This window comes from Erpetoichthys calabaricus, chromosome 1 (genome assembly GCF_900747795.2).
Source record: "Erpetoichthys calabaricus chromosome 1, fErpCal1.3, whole genome shotgun sequence".
Classification (NCBI taxonomy): Eukaryota; Metazoa; Chordata; class Cladistia; order Polypteriformes; family Polypteridae; genus Erpetoichthys; species Erpetoichthys calabaricus.
In genome coordinates this window covers 288,385,385-288,401,500 of record NC_041394.2, presented here as the reverse complement: position 1 = coordinate 288,401,500, position 16,116 = coordinate 288,385,385, and the positions used below count along the sequence as shown (strand labels likewise).

At 39.8% G+C, this 16,116-nt stretch overlaps 1 protein-coding gene across 1 annotated transcript in view; it reads right to left on the bottom strand.

The window, feature by feature from the left end:
• Nucleotides 1-16,116, bottom strand: part of pkp2 (plakophilin 2) — a 78,211-nt gene that overhangs the window by 37,516 nt on the left and 24,579 nt on the right. Inside the window, exon 2 of the mRNA XM_028816218.2 lies at nucleotides 10,502-10,593. Within this exon, the coding sequence (XP_028672051.2) occupies nucleotides 10,502-10,593 (92 nt within the window). The remainder of the gene's footprint in view (nucleotides 1-10,501; nucleotides 10,594-16,116) is intronic.

The window sequence follows — 16,116 nt, the reverse complement described above, 5'->3', positions numbered from 1 at the left end:
GAAATGCAAGTTCCTGTCTGACCAGAAAACTTTTTTTCCTTCTTTACTAGTTGGGAATTGGACTTCAACTGGCTTTTACACAATCTTCAGGAAGATTTCTTCCATTTTCTTCTGTCTTTCATTTTGTATGATGGGATTGTGGTGGATGTTACAATTGGTTGTTTTATTAATCTGCTTTTGCATGATTGTTTGTATTGTGTTTATTTTAATGCTTTTTTGTACAGCACTTTGGCGCAACCTCTGTTGTTTTAAATGTGCTTTTATAAATAAATAATCTAATCTAATCTAAGATTCAATAATGTTCAAGTGTTGCTGCAGCAAGCCTAATATAGCCAGTAAAAAGATTTTGTTGCATGATCACAGTTTTAAAATGTGAAAATCTAACAGCACACTTCCAGCAGCAAATGACATGTGGCAGGCTGTGACAGTGGGTTGGGTGCAAGCAAATGTGCCAAAGAATCTGTGGTAGTAAAAGTTTTCCAGACACAAAAAAGGCAAAGATGCAAAAATATGTGAACTTTCAGTTAAAATTAACTCGGCATATTACACAGCAAATGAAGAATGGAGTTTCACACAAATGAAACCACTTGCTTTGCTGCAAAAGGTAAATAGTCTGGACATTTCCCCAATATACTAAAAATAAAATAAAATAACAGATTCTTCTGGGGTGGAATACTGTGGTATTCACATACTGTACTAAATTTACATGATGCTTTGTCCAAAACTGAAAAAAATAAATAGATAAAAACTTTATAACTTAAATTAGATGTTTAATTTTGTAGTGTGTGTTTAGTGTGATTCAGAATACATAAGCCAAATTGTGAGTTTCATTTATTGAAAACTGTTTTTTTAAACTGTGTTTTTAAGGAAATCTTGTTTGTGTGCTTTCATTGCACAACCACAGCCAGAAATGCTACTAAGAGTTTTATTTCTATTTATTACTATTTATTTTCATTATTATATAACTGTTGCATAACCCAGCCACAGGAAATACACAAACCAGTGTGTTTCTTCGTGCCAGTCCCAAGCCTGAATAAACGGTGAGGGTTACGTCAGGAAGGGCCTCCAGTGTAAAATTTTGCCGGATCAACATGCACACAACAACACAGATTTCCATACCGGATCGGTCGAGCCCCGAGTTAGCAATGACTGCCACCAGTACTGTTAGCCAACAGGAAATTGGGCTACTGTTGGCCGAAGAAGGAGAAGAAGAGGGGGGAGACATGTCCGGAGGAAAGAGGAGAGGAGGAAGATAAAGAGAGTGGAACTGAGGGTAGGAACTTTGAATGTTGGCAGTAAAACTGGTAAGGGGAGAGAGTTAGCCGATATGATGGAGAGAAGGAAGGTTGATATATTGTGTGTGCAAGAGACTAAATGGAAGGGAAGTAAGGCCAGGCAGATCGGAGGTGGATTCAAATTGTTCTATCATGGTGTAGATGGGAGGAGAAATGAGGTAGGAGTTATTCTGAAGGTACAGTATGTCGAGAGTGTTTTGGAAGTGAAAAGAGTGTCAGACAGAGTAATGATTATGAAGCTGGAAATTGGAGGTGTGAAAATGAATGTTGTAAGTGCATATGCCCCGCAAGTTGGGTGTGCGATGGATGAGAAAGGTGATTTCTGGAGTTACCTGGATAAAATGATGAACAGTGTACCCAAGGGACAAAAAGTGGTGATTGGAGCGGATTTCAATGGACATGTTGGTGAAGGGAACAGAGGAGACGAGGAGGTGATGGGTAGGTATGGTGTCAAGGAGAGGAATGAAGAAGGTCAGATGATAGTGGATTTTGCAAAAAGGATGGGCATGGCGATTACATATATTACGAAGAGGGAGGAACAAAGGGTAGCGTACAAGAGTGTAGGAAGATGCACACAGACAGCATAGGATGGTGGGATAGTCAGAGAGATGCAGAAAAGTAGACAACAGTACAAGGAGATAAGGCACAAGGTGAAGAGAGAGGTGGCAAAGGCTAAAGAAAAGGCGTATGATGTTGTATGAGAAGTTAGAGACTAACGAAGGAGAAAAGGACCTGTACCGATTGGCTAGACAGAGGGACCGAACTGGGAAAATTGTGCTGCAGGTTAGGGTAATAAAGGATAAAGATGGAAACATACTCACAAGCGAGGAGGGTGTGTTGAGAAGATGGAAAGAGTACTTTGACAGGCTGATGAATGAAGAGAATGAGAGAGAAAGTTGGATGATGTGGAGATAGTGAATCGGGAAGTGCAAAGGATTAGCAAGGAGGAAGTAAAGACAGCTATGAACAGAATGAAGAATAGAAAGGGCATTGGTACAGATGACATACCTTTGGAAGCATGGAGATATTTAGGAGAGATGGCAGTGGAGTTTTTAACCAAATTGATTAATGAAATCTTGGAAAGTGAGAGGATGCCTGAGGAGTGGAGATAAAATGCCAATTTTTAAGAATAAAGGGGATACAATTGATGAGCCATAGCATGAAGTTATGGGAAGGAGTAGTGGAAGCTAGATTAAGAAGGGAGGTGATGATTAGTGAGCAGCAATATGGTTTCATGCCAAGAAAGAGCACCACAGATGCAATATTTGCTCTGAGGGTGTTGATGGAGAAGTATAGAGAAGGCCAGAAGGAGTTGCATTGTGTCTTTGTGGACCAGCAAAAAGCATATGACAGGGTGCCCTGAGAGGAGTTGTGGTATTGTATGAGGAAGTCGGGAGTGGCAGAGAAGTACGTAAGAGTTGTACAGGATATGTATGAGGGAAGTGTGACAGTGGTGAGGTTTGCAGTAGGAGTGATGCATGCATTCAACGTGGAGGTGGGATTACATTAGGGATCAGCTCTGAGTCCTTTCTTATTTGCAACGATGATGAACAGGTTAACAGATGAGATTAGACAAGAGTCCCCTTGGACTATGATGTTTGCTGATGACATTGTGATCTGTAGCGAGAGTAGGGAGCAGGTTGAGGAGACCCTGGAGAGGTGGATATATGCTCTAGAGAGGAGAGCAATGAAGGTCAGTAGGAACAAGACAGAATACATGTGTGTAAATGAGAGGGGGGGGTTAGTGGAATGGTGAGGATGCAGGGAGTAGAGTTGGCGAAGGTGAATGAGTTTAAATACTTGGGATCAATGGTACAGAGTAATAGGGATTGTGGAAGAGAGGTGAAAAAGAGAGTGCAGGCAGGGTGGAATGGGTGGAGAAGAGTGGCAGGAGTCATTTGTGACAGACGGTTATCAGCAAGAGTGAAAGAGAAGGTCTACAGGACAGTAGTGAGACCAGCTATGTTATATGGGTTGGAGACGGTGGCACTGACCAAAAAGCAGAAGACAGAGATGGAGGTAGCAGAGTTAAAGATGCTAAGATTTGCATTGGGTGTAACGAGGATTGGCAAAATTTGAAATAAGTACATTAGAGGGTCAGCTCAGGTTGGGAGACAAAGTCAGAGAGGTGAGATTGCGTTGGTTTGGACATGTGCAGAGGAGAGATGCTGGGTATACTGGAAAAAGGTTGTCAAAGATAGAGCTGCCAGAAAAGAGGAAGGCCTAAGAGGAGGTTTATGAATGTGGTGAGAGAGGACATGCAGGTGGTGGGTGTGAGAGAGCAAGATGTAGAGGATAGGAAGATATGGAACAAGATGATCCGCTATGGCGACTCCTAATGGGAGCAGCCGAAAGAAGAAGAAGAAGAAGATATAAATGTTGAATAAAAAACTATATTTTGTTTAAAATATCTATAAGTAGATTTAAAAAAAAATTAATTTCTGAATATTTTATGCAAATTTGTCTTTTCTGTGAAAAGTTGCATTTCATGCACTTTGTGTTAAATTGCAAATGAATTGTTTTACAATCTAACTAATAGGTTATACCTGTGTGCCACTGCTTGCCCTGGCCCCTTGGCAGCAGATGCGCTTTCTACCAAAAATGTAAACTGTACTAGTAATCTGTCATGTGACGTACAGTTAACAGAGGTTCCAAACAAGATAATAGTTTAAAGGCTCATCAAGTGCTTCAAGGTGATAGTTTACAGGCACAGCGGCTATGGTCCCCAGGCCTTGGCTCTGCAACTATTTGGGGAGCTCCTTTTATGTCTGCTTCTTCAGGCAGCACAGAGCTGTCATTCCTGCCTCACAGCTCCAGAAACTGTACAAGTTTTGCATGTTCTCTCCATGTATTTACAGATTGTTATTTGTGTAAAATACAACAAAACTCTGTACTCTTTTCACTACACTGCTACTCGGTGTGAATCTCACTCTATAGGCTATGTGAAATGAATGCAATAGGTGAAAAGTAGGTGCTGTTTATGGAAAAATAATCATAAGATGTGAGTGGGCATCTATTCATTATGATAAACAATTTTATGTTCTGCCATGGCACAAAAAATAGAATTGCAGAAGCAACAGTAGTATTATAAGCAGAGTATAGCTTGGTGCTGGGGTTTGTTGGGTTGTCATAACTCCTGCCATGACAGAGGCTGTGAACAGATAAGTGAAAGGGCAATGTATTCTTACCTCAGAAAAAATAGTTTCATGAATCCATGATAAAATAAAAATTTCTAATTCCTATTTGTTATCACAAGGATGTGTCATAAACACAAAAGGCATTTTTCTGAAATCGAAACCTTTGCTGCTTCAAAGTGGATAAGTTCGGCAAGTTTTAAAGCTTTTTCATTTTCCTATGAACCCATATATCCATCAGTCCTAATGTAAGCTGCATGAACAGAAATTTTAAAAATTTATAATATTAAAAAAAAAAAAAAATAACTCTTCACTTCAGAGCACACTTTTATGTGGCAAATTAATATATACCATTGTGAAGAAATTACTTTGATTTGAAAAATACAAAACTTATACTTCAATAACAAAAGGTTTTCTTATAAAATTAAAAGGCTTTGGATATGGTGCTAAAGAGAGTACCATCTAGGATACTTCATTACTCATTTGGAGAATCATAGATAACTGGAGGGGTGCGATTAGAACAACCTGTGTGATTTCAATACCTGCACTGAATTGTCATCGAATTTCTGTGTGGGTCATGAATATGTTTTAATGATTCAGAAAAATACGTGGTACCAGAATACTTTGGACACAGTTGTTAGCAGTTAATTCATCATCTATTTATGGTGAGCTGGCTCATATAGAGAAAACTGAATTGGTGAGGGTATGCCAAGAATAACTAGTGGATGCTTCTGTTTATCACCTCTGGAAATCTAAGAGAAGTCAAGGGTATGGAATAGGAACGGACTCTATCCAACCTCTAAGCAGCTGCAAGGAGCTATGGCTATAGGTTTGCTGGTATCAGTTATGGTGGTTGCCCTAGAACTTGTTGATGGGCACCAGCAGTGTGAGAAGCTGTCAAGTAAAAGAAAGAAGCTTTTCATGCAAAGTTAGCAGGAAGTTTCACAGATTTGACTTGGAGGTACCAGCAAGCCTATCAAGTGACCAAACCAAAAATACACACGAGTGTAATTTGGCAAGGCCATGGAGTATTAATTTTGGGTGTCCTCAAAGTGATTTTAGAAAAGCATTTGACAGCTCAGTTATGATAGGCAGGACAATATCCAGGCTGTTCACAGCAAGGTTGGTGAAATGTTCATTTTCAGTTGGGTATGCTGGTGAGAGGAAAAAACACCACTTGCTGTATTTATACAGCAACAGTTAAGGCTACATACTTTGCATGAAGTTGAGAGCATTCACTGTAGGCACTGACTTTCACCCTAGGTGTGTCTTGTGTCCTTTACTATTCACAATTTTGAATTGCGTGGAGAAGTTTTGGAGGGAAACTGCTTTGTAAATATAAGGGTTGCATGCTGGAATCTTGATCTCATCAGTATGCAATCTATGAGGCACATTTTAATGATTGGCAGCTAAGTGTAATATGGTTGGGATGAGGTCACTATCCTCCTTTAGGAAGGGCCGACATTCCTACATGCAAGAAGTAAAATGATGGACTAATCAAATCACTGAACTAAGAAAATCTGGATATTCCTCTGGAGGAAGCTGTTGGAAATAAAAACGCCTGGTCAGTGCAGTTCAGTGTTAATAGTTTATGCACTATAGCAATGCTTTCAAAATCCAAAATACAGTTAGGTCCATAAATATTTGGACAGAGACAACTTTTTTCTAATTTTGGTTCTGTACATTACCACAATGAATTTTAAATGAAACAACTCAGATGCAGTTGAAGTGCAGACTTTCAGCTTTAATTCAGTGGGGTCAACAAAACGATTGCATAAAAATGTGAGGCAACTAAAGCATTTTTTTAACAAAATCCCTTCATTTCAGGGGCTCAAAAGTAATTGGACAATTGACTCAAAGGCTATTTCATGGGCAGGTGTGGGCAAGTCCGTCGTTATGTCATTATCAATTAAGCAGATAAAAGGCCTGGAGTTGATCTGAGGTGTGGTGCTTGCATGTGGAAGATTTTGCTGTGAACAGACAACATGCGGTCAAAGGAGTTCTCCATGCAGGTGAAAGAAGCCATCCTTAAGCTGCGAAAACAGAAAAAACCCATCAGAGAAATTGCTACAATATTATGAGTGGCAAAATCTATAGTTTGGTACATCCTGAGAAAGAAAGCAAGCACTGGTGAACTCCATCCATCCTTTCTCTTCCACTTATCCGAGGTTGGGTCGCGGGGGCAGCAGCTTGAGCAGAGATGTCCAGACTTCCCTCTCCCCGGCTACTACTTCTAACTCTTCCGGGGGAATCCCGAGGCATTCCCAGGCCAACCGAGAGACATAGTCCCTCCAGTGTGTCCTGGGTATTCCCCTGGGCCTCCTCCCGGTTAGACGTGCCCGGAACACCTCACCAGGGAGGCATCCAGGAGGCATCCTGATCAGATGCCCGAGCCACCTCATCTGACTCCTCTCGATGCGGAGGAGCAGCGGCTCTACTCTGAGCCCCTCCCGGATGACTGAGCTTCTCATCCTATCTTTAAGGGAAAGCCCAGACACCCTGCGAAGGAAATTCATTTCAGCCGCTTGTATTCGCGATCTCGTTCTTTCGGTCACTACCCATAGCTCATGACCATAGGTGAGGGTAGGAACATAGATCGACTGGTAAATTGAGAGCGTCGCCTTGCGGCTCAGCTCCTTTTTCACCACGACAGTCCGATGCAGAGCCCGCATTACTGCGGATGCCGCACCGATCCGCCTGTCGATCTCATGCTCCATTCTTCCCTCACTCGTGAACAAGACGCCGAGATACTTGAACTCCTCCACTTGGGGCAGGATCTCGCTCCCAACCCTGAGAGGGCACTCCACCCTTTTCCGGCTGAGGACCATGGTCTCGGATGTGGAGGTGCTGATTCCCATCCCAGCCCCTTCACACTCGGCTGCGAACCGATCCAGAGAGAGCTGAAGATCACGGCCTGATGAAGCAAACAGGACATCACCTGCAAAAAGCAGTGACCCTCCTTTAACCGCCACTTTATCGTAGTGGAGGGGTTTGCGTGTCCCAATGATCCTAGGAGCTCTGTTGTCCGGGGCTTTATGCCCCTGGTAGGGCCACACAAGGCAAACTGGTCCTAGGTGAGGGATGAGACAAAGAGCGGTCAAACAGACCTTCTATGATGAATGAAAACTTTGGACGCCGTTTTCCCTTGCCCGGACGCGGGTCACCGGGGCCCCCCTCTGGAGCCAGGCCTGGAGGTGGGGCTCGATGGCAAGTGCCTGGTGGCCGGGCCTGCACCCATGGGGCTCGGCCGGGCACAGCCCGAAGAGGCAACGTGGGTCCCCCTTCCCATGGGCTCACCACCTATGGGAGGGGTCAAGGAGGTCGGGTGCAGTGTGAGTTGGGTGGTGGCCGAAGGCGGGGACCTTAGTGGTCCGATCCTCGGCTACAGAAGCTGGCTCTTGGGACGTGGAATGTCACTGGTGAACTCAGCAACGCAAAAAGACCTGGATGTCCACGGAAGACAACAGTGGTGGATGGTAGCAGAATCCTTTCCATGGTGAAGAGAAACCCCTTCACAACAGCCAACCAAGTGAACAACACTCTCCAGGGGGTAGGCGTATCGATATCCAAGTCTACCATAAAGAGAAGACTTCATGAAAGTAAATACAGAGGGTGCACTGCAAGGTGCAAGCCTCTCATAAGCCTCAAGAATAGAAAGGATAGATTGGACTTTGCTAAAGAACATCTGAAAAAGCCAGCACAGTTCTGGAAAAACATTCTTTGGACAGATGAAACCAAGATCAACCTCTACCAGAATGATGGCAAGAAAAAAGTATGGAGGCAGTGTGATGGCTTGGGCGTGCATGGCTGCCAGTGGCACTGGGACACTAGTGATTATTGATGATGTGACACAGGACAGAAGCAGCCGAATGAATTCTGAGGTGTTCAGAGATATACTGTCTGCTCAAATCCAGCTAAATGCAGTCAAATTGATTGGGCGGCGTTTCATGATACAGATGGACAATGACCCAAAACATATAGCCAAAGCAACTCAGGAGTTTATTAAAGCAAAGAAGTGGAAAATTCTTGAATGGCCAAGTCAGTCACCTGATCTTAACCCAATTGAGCATGCATTTCACTTGTTGAAGACTAAACTTCGGACATAAAGGCCCACAAACAAACAACAACTGAAAGCCGCTGCAGTAAAGGCCTGGCAGAGCATTAAAAAGGAGGAAACCCTGCATCTGGTGATGTCCATGAGTTCAAGACTTCAGGCTGTCATTGCCAGCAAAGGGTTTTCAACCAAGTATTAGAAATGATCATTTTATTTCCAGTTATTTAATTTGTCCAATTACTTTTGAGCCCCTTAAACAAAGGGATTGAGTAAAAAAATGCTTTAGTTGCCTCACATTTTTATGCAATCGTTTTGTTCACCCCACTGAATTAAAGCTGAAAGTCTGCACTTCAACTGCATCTGAGTTGTTTCATTTAAAATTCATTGTGGTAATGTACAGAACCAAAATTAGAAAAAAGTTGTCTCTGTCCAAATATTTATGGACCTAACTGTATGTTTTAAATATGTTTCATTCCAATTTCACCACTCAGAGATTAGAATAAGATGGATTCTGTATGAGAATAAAGTGAAGTGAATTTCATTTACACACAACATCCTTTTTATCAGCTATCTGCAATACTGTTTACCAAATCAGATGCAAAGACATCTGTACAATGGGAATCAACTTCTTATCCATAAATGTGTTTTATATATTTTTATAGTGTGAACCATGACAATGTACTTTACAAAGCATGGAAGAACAAAATTTATTGGAAAGAGGTTATAGAAATAAAAAAAAAATGTTCAAAGCAATATATTGAGACTTTTCATAAACAGGAGAGTAATAATGCCATTAATATGTTTCCATAGCAGCTGCTGAAATACAGTAAGTTACAATATTACAGTCAGATTTCTGATAGTACTTAATATGAAAGGATCTGAGTAAAATTAACATTGACCCTTTAATTGTTCAATTTGCTACAAGCTTCTGATATGAAATTAGGTATTTTTCCTTCTGGATCAACAATGCTAACTGGAGTTTAAATATACTGTCTTTTACATCGGATTCACATCCAAAAATGACAAAATACAACTGAAATAATATGCATGTTTAATGTTATGAGGAAAAAAAAAACAACCATTAAATGTTATTGCACAGCTCTCAGGAATGGTACTGGGTGTCTAGACATATACTGCATTGGAAAAAGCATGCATTTCTATAATTGATAATAGATTTGCTTACTTTTAAGTTCTAGTCACCTGCAATCATAGTATTAAAATTTTTTTTTTTAAATTATTTCTTAAACTGAGTTAGAAAATCTTCACTTAAACATGTGTCCGTGTGGAAGATGTTAGCCCTTTGTTTTAGTTTTTGTAATTTCTAGCTCTAGTATTTTTTATGGGCAAAAATTAACTCAAACAAATCAATTGAAGTAACAAGTCAATTGATAACAAGCCCTTTTCTTGGGCAAAGGACGGTGCTATGGGGAACTATACAATATTTTTTGAAACAGGTTAACATAATAGAGGGAAATACAATATAAAAAAGGGGGTTAGACCATGGAGGACAGATGCAGGGCATTATCAAAGGTATGATATGATCATTAGCCTAAAAACATTAGAATAAAGGAAATAGACAAGAGACATACCTGCACTGAATAATACATCATGAGCAATAGAAAAAAACATTAATTATTCAGAAAGCTATTCAGTAAGTCTGATGTACTCTACTCTGTTTACAGTATAAAAAACATGCTAAATATACAATCTATATGCATAATATACTGTATATATAAATTACTGAAAAATTTCAAATGGGTTACTCAATGAATAAATAAAATCAATAAAAAATAAAAATTGCGATGTTAAGAGATACACAAAAGCGAGTTACCATTTTAAAACCATAATTTACCATACATTAAGATACAGGCATATCAGAATGTTGAGATAAAACATTTAGCAATTTTTACATTAACTTGAAACACAAAATGTTCAAGTAATACCAAGAAGAAATAAAGATATGGCAAAAGATACAGTAGTGTACATCCCACCATAACTTGTTCCAATTCTTTTCTTACCTTGCGAAGACCAAATGCTGAAGCTGTTGAATCCTTTTCAATGCCTTCTTTGGAAGTTACCTCTGAGATACTGCCACTACAGTCCAGGTAATCTACAAAATAATTTACTTTTCTGTTACAATTTTTATGTTTCATGTTTACTTCAATAAGGTATGTATTACTTCACAATAAACAGGCTGATTTAATTGAACTTCAGATTTTTGTTCAAACTTCCTTTCAACTTCTGCATTTCTTTATCTGAAAAGTATTTTATTAAAAACATTTACGTCACACAAAGTATACACAGTTCTGAAGTCAACAAATATCAGTTATCTAGTATGGCCTTCTTTATATTTTTATGTCTCAATAACCTTGTACTGTGAAAAGATTGCAAAGAACATAGATATAAAGCTTTTTTTGTCAAAAAAGCCATATGATTCACTTTCTGCGCTTCATTTTACAGCAGTACACATTAGCCAAAGTACTGTATATATAAAAATTTTAAAATATATATTTTATAAAATATAGTGTATATGTCCTTCATGAGTCATTAAAATTTTTTTTTGTTTGTTCTTTATTTCGCCTTATACAATTTCTTGTATTAGGAATTTGTTAGTTTTCGCACACCCCTTGGGGTCAGAGCGCAGGGTCAGCCATTGTACAGCGCCCCTGGAGCAATTATAGGTTAAGGGTCTTGCTCAAGGGCCCAGCAGAGTAGGATCTCTTTTTGGCAGTGACAGGGATTGAACTGGCAACCTTCTGAATACCAGCACAGATCCTTAGCCTCAGAGCCACCACTCCACCCCAAAATTGTCCAAAAAACAAACATTCACTATGTCATAACACCAGATACCCATACAATGAAGAAAAATAATATATAATTGCTTGTTGCCTCGCAGTTAGGACACCTGGGTTCGCTTCCCGGGTCCTCCCTGCCTGGAGTTTGCATGTTCTCCCCGTGTCTGCGTGGGTTTCCTCCGGGCGCTCCGGTTTCCTCCCACAGTCCAAAGACATTCAGGTTAGGTACATTGGTGATCCTAAATTGGCCCTAGTGTGTGCTTGGTGTGTGGGTGTGTTTGTGTGTGTCCTGCGGTGGGTTGGCACCCTGCCTGGGATTGGTTCCTGCCTTGTGCCCTGTGTTGGCTGGGATTGGCTCCAGCAGAACCCCGTGACCCTGTATTCGGATTCAGCAGGTTGGAAAATGGATGGATGGATAATTGTTTGTTGTAAGACAGCACAACTACCCATTATGGTTTCATAGCCATTAAGGATATATCTTAGGTCTGTCAAAACTAAGATTTCCAAATTTCATGACTGTGTTTATGCAAATTTAACATCTTGACATTAGAGTCTTCTGAACTAATTTTATATATGTTGTTTTTGCTGTGATGGTTACATTTAGTGTTTTGCTTGTACTTACATTTTATTTTGTCAGATAACTGAATAAAATTCCATAAAAATTATGCTTTTCTGGCTAGAAATAAAATTAAACTTTTGAAATGAGATACAACTGTAGGAAATGCTTTCTACTCAAAAAATAACAATGTGAATAAGGATTAGTCCACAGTAAAGTTTTCTGTCTACATTACCATTTTTAGGGTGTTTCCAACATGTTTGTCTATTACGTTTCAGTGCAATTAGAGGATAAGTTCGGTATTTTTCCAAGTTAAAGTTATTTTTTCACCTGAAGAACAGAATCATTTTGAAACCACTGGCTACTTATTTCAAATCTAAATTTTGCTCAAACCAACCAGGATGAACTATAAAGGAACTAATGTTGAATAATGAATTGCACTTTTATTGTTATTGCAATAATTCATTTCTACAGTAAACATATCGCTGCTTCAAATATATAGCTGTGATAAACTTAAGCTGCAATTAAAATTAGGCAAGTAACTGAACTACAAACTAAAAGGCTGAGAGCAGAGACTCTTTTCACGCTACCAACATTCATTGCAAACAATTACGTCAAAAGCGGAAAAGGTGCAACAGCACTTCAGTGTCCATCAACTCGTTTATTAGCAAAGGCAACAACAGCATGGATATAGCTGAGCCCGAAAATTGTGGCTTAAAAGCAGAAGATGTGGTCCCCAAAAAAGCTAGCAAATCTGGTAAGTGGCAGTACTTTGTGTAAATGGTCTTTCCATTTAAAACCAATCTGGTATTTTATAAATCATGTTGAGTGAAGATGGCTTCTTTGAGAGGAAACACAAGCCTGTTCCATCATTTGAAACACACTCAAAGATTATGAAGAGTACTGTTCACAAAAATGTGCAAGCAGCACGACCAGACTGAAGGCAAAATTTGAACCATGTCTAGCCATCGATTTCCAAAAGTTTTGAATGCGCATCACCATATAAACCTGGGTCCCAATGTCAGAAAGAAATAATGCAAACATTTACCCATTACCTGTGTAAAGACATGGTGCCGATAAATATTGTCCAAAGTTTTGTGTGAGCTGAAAGACGTACAATTTTTTGCATGCATGACCAATCTTTGGTCAAGCAGGACAACAGAGACCAAGATAAGCCTAACAATTAACTTCATCGACTGTGACTTTGAATTAAAGACTCTGTGTTTACAGACGTCCTACTTCCCTGAAGAACAAAGTGGAGAAAATATAGCTATGGGATTATGTGAGGCTTTGGCTAGCTAGTGTTTATGTGAAGATGGGCTAGTGTTTTTTTACTACTGACAATGCGAAAAATACAATCAAAGATACTGAAGTAAATGACTAGCCCAGACTTCAGTGAGGTGGACACAGGCTTCATCTTGCTGTCACTAAATGTTTATTTTATTTCAGAAATGTAACTGGCTAATAACAGATTAATACAGAGTTAAAATGTTTGCTGTTCTATGCCTTACACTCCTTATATTTACCGCATTTGGCAGACACATTTAGGGCGACTTAACACAAGTTCTATGTAGTCATCTATGTAAAGACAGGGGATTTACCACAATGTGCAAACCACTGGTAAACCTTGAGTATAAGAAGTACAGATTAGACTTTGCCAGAAATCATTTTTAAAAGCCTATCCAGTTTTGGAACAATTTTCTTTGAACAAAGGAAACTAAGATCAATGTATATCAGAATGTTGGAAAAAAAAGAGTATGGAGAAGAAAAGAATACCACATCATCAGTGAAACGTAGTGGAGGCAGTTTTATGGCATGATCATATGCATGGCTGCAAATGTAAGTTAGTCACAAATGTTTATTGATGATATGACTGCTTGCAGAATTAGCAGGATGAATTGTGAAGTGAATAGGGCTACTCTATCTGCTCTGATTCACCCAAATGTTGCAAACCTGATAGGACGATGCTTCACAGAACAGATGAGACAATCAGCCAAAACATACTGTGAAAACAAACCAAGTGCTTCACAAAAGCAAAGACGTGGAATATTCTTCAATGACCAAATCAATTAACTGACTTCAAACCAATTGGACAAGTATTTCACTTTCTGAAGACAAAACTGATGTCAGAAAGTCCAACGAACAAACAGCAACTGAAGACTGCTGCAGTATAGGCCTGGCACAACATCACTTGAGTGGAAACCCAGTACTTGGAGTTGGCCATGGGTTCCAGACTACAGGCAGTCCTAGACTGTAAACGATTTGCAACCAAATATTGAAAATTATTATTACATTTATGATAATGTTAGTTTGTTAAAATGCTTTTGAGCCCAGAAAATAGGGGGGCCATGTAAAAAAAATGGACTTTTATAAACCGCTTATAGAATATTTTTGTTGAACCCCCTGAACTAAAGCTGAAAGTCTATACAGTACACCCCCAAAATTGATGGGGGTTACGTTCCTAGAGCACCCGCGAATTGTGAAAAACCGCAAATTATGGATGTGGCTAAAAAATGCCTATTTTTACTTAGTTTAAACCCTAAATATGCCCCCAAAACACTTTAATTTCAATTCAACCTCAGCTTAATACATTACCTAAAAAAAGAATGTACAGGTAAACCCGTATACTGTACAGTACTGTACAGCTATGTCTCCTGCAGTGCTAGAATGTAAAATACCGATGTTACTACTACATGAACTGTAATTCATGCAAGCGTGTTTTCATTTGCAGAAGCCTTAGAAGGTGCAGGGCGTTTCGGCGACATCTTGGGGCTTTAACCCTTAAACTGCCACATTATTTGGGGGTTAATGCATGCCTGGACACCAAATACTTTTTTGCTGCACTTTTTAAGTAAACATCACAATTCACAAAGAAAAACTGAAATTTTAATGGAACACATTTTTTTTTAATGCAAAGAGCATCACAATTACTGCAACACTGATCATTTTACACACTGCTAATGAACTGTAAAAACTATTTAAAAAACTAGTGGAACAATATGTACAAGGTGCAACTGACGCCATTGATGAAATTCAGGAAATCACCAAGCCAACTGCACTTGAACTGGCTGCATGCAAGCACACAGAGGTAAACGCTGATACTTGCAGGCTAGTCTAGTGCAGTGGCTGAATCCCAGAGACAGTGAGGCTGCAGTGCTGATTCTAGTATAGTACAACGCTCTCGGATTGGCTACTTTCACCATTCCAAGCTGCGTTTTCCTCTACGGTTGCTTCCTGTTCTCTCTATAATGCAGTATTGCCACGAAAAAAGCATAAAAAATTGAAGAGGATATTTGCGGTTTCCGCTAACAATTAGTTAGGTTCTAAGGAAAAATCCGCGAATGACTGAGGCCGCGAACCCTGAACTGCGTCTTCGCGGGGGTCTACTGTACTTCAATTGCATCTTGATTGCTTTGTTTCAAATCCATTGTCGCAAATACTTATGGAAATGACTATATATGCAGAATATAGCTTGGCACTGGGGTCTTTTAGGTTGTCATAACTCCAGCCAAAACAGATGCTATGAGAAGACAAGCAATCATGAAATATAGTTTTTAAGGCTTTCATTCATTTATGGACCCATGTACCCTAAGGTACAAAAACAGCCATCATATTTTAGACATTTATGAAAAATACTTCACTTCAGAATGCAATTTTCAGTGCCAAAGATGAAAAGAGTTAAGGATAGGACTATTCCCACAATTAAGATAAGATCAAAAAGGGCATTAACACAACAAAACTGTAGTCGGTGCTTGATGACATGACAATCATACATCATTAAATTCAAATAACTTGGATTTCCTCATTGAAACCCTTATGTAAAAACTGGAATTTTTTTTAAACCACATCCCCCTGTCCGAAAAGCATATATGCTTCCTCCACAGTTCCGTCTACTTGCTCACATACTTCTGTGCAACCATAGAAGGACATTCATTCTACCTGCTAAATGAATGGAATAAAAAAAAAAAGAAAAATGTACTCACCATAGGAAAACAGTGCAATAGGCACTAGGGTCTGGCATACCCACACCACAACAGGAGGCAGGGTCTCCCGTTTATAACTTCATCTTGTAGCGGTGCTACTGGGGATTGAAACTTCAACTCCCAGCAGTCACTGCAGTGGCTCTGATTGGTCATCTGCCGAGGGTGCAGGGACTGCTGGGTATAAGGAGGCCGGCACGACATTTAAAAGGGGACCAGTGATACCAAATGAGAGAAATCTTTTGTGTTACGTATCTGGAGTTGCCTGTCTGTTTGCCTTCCTGTTTTGGGTGTATGGCCTG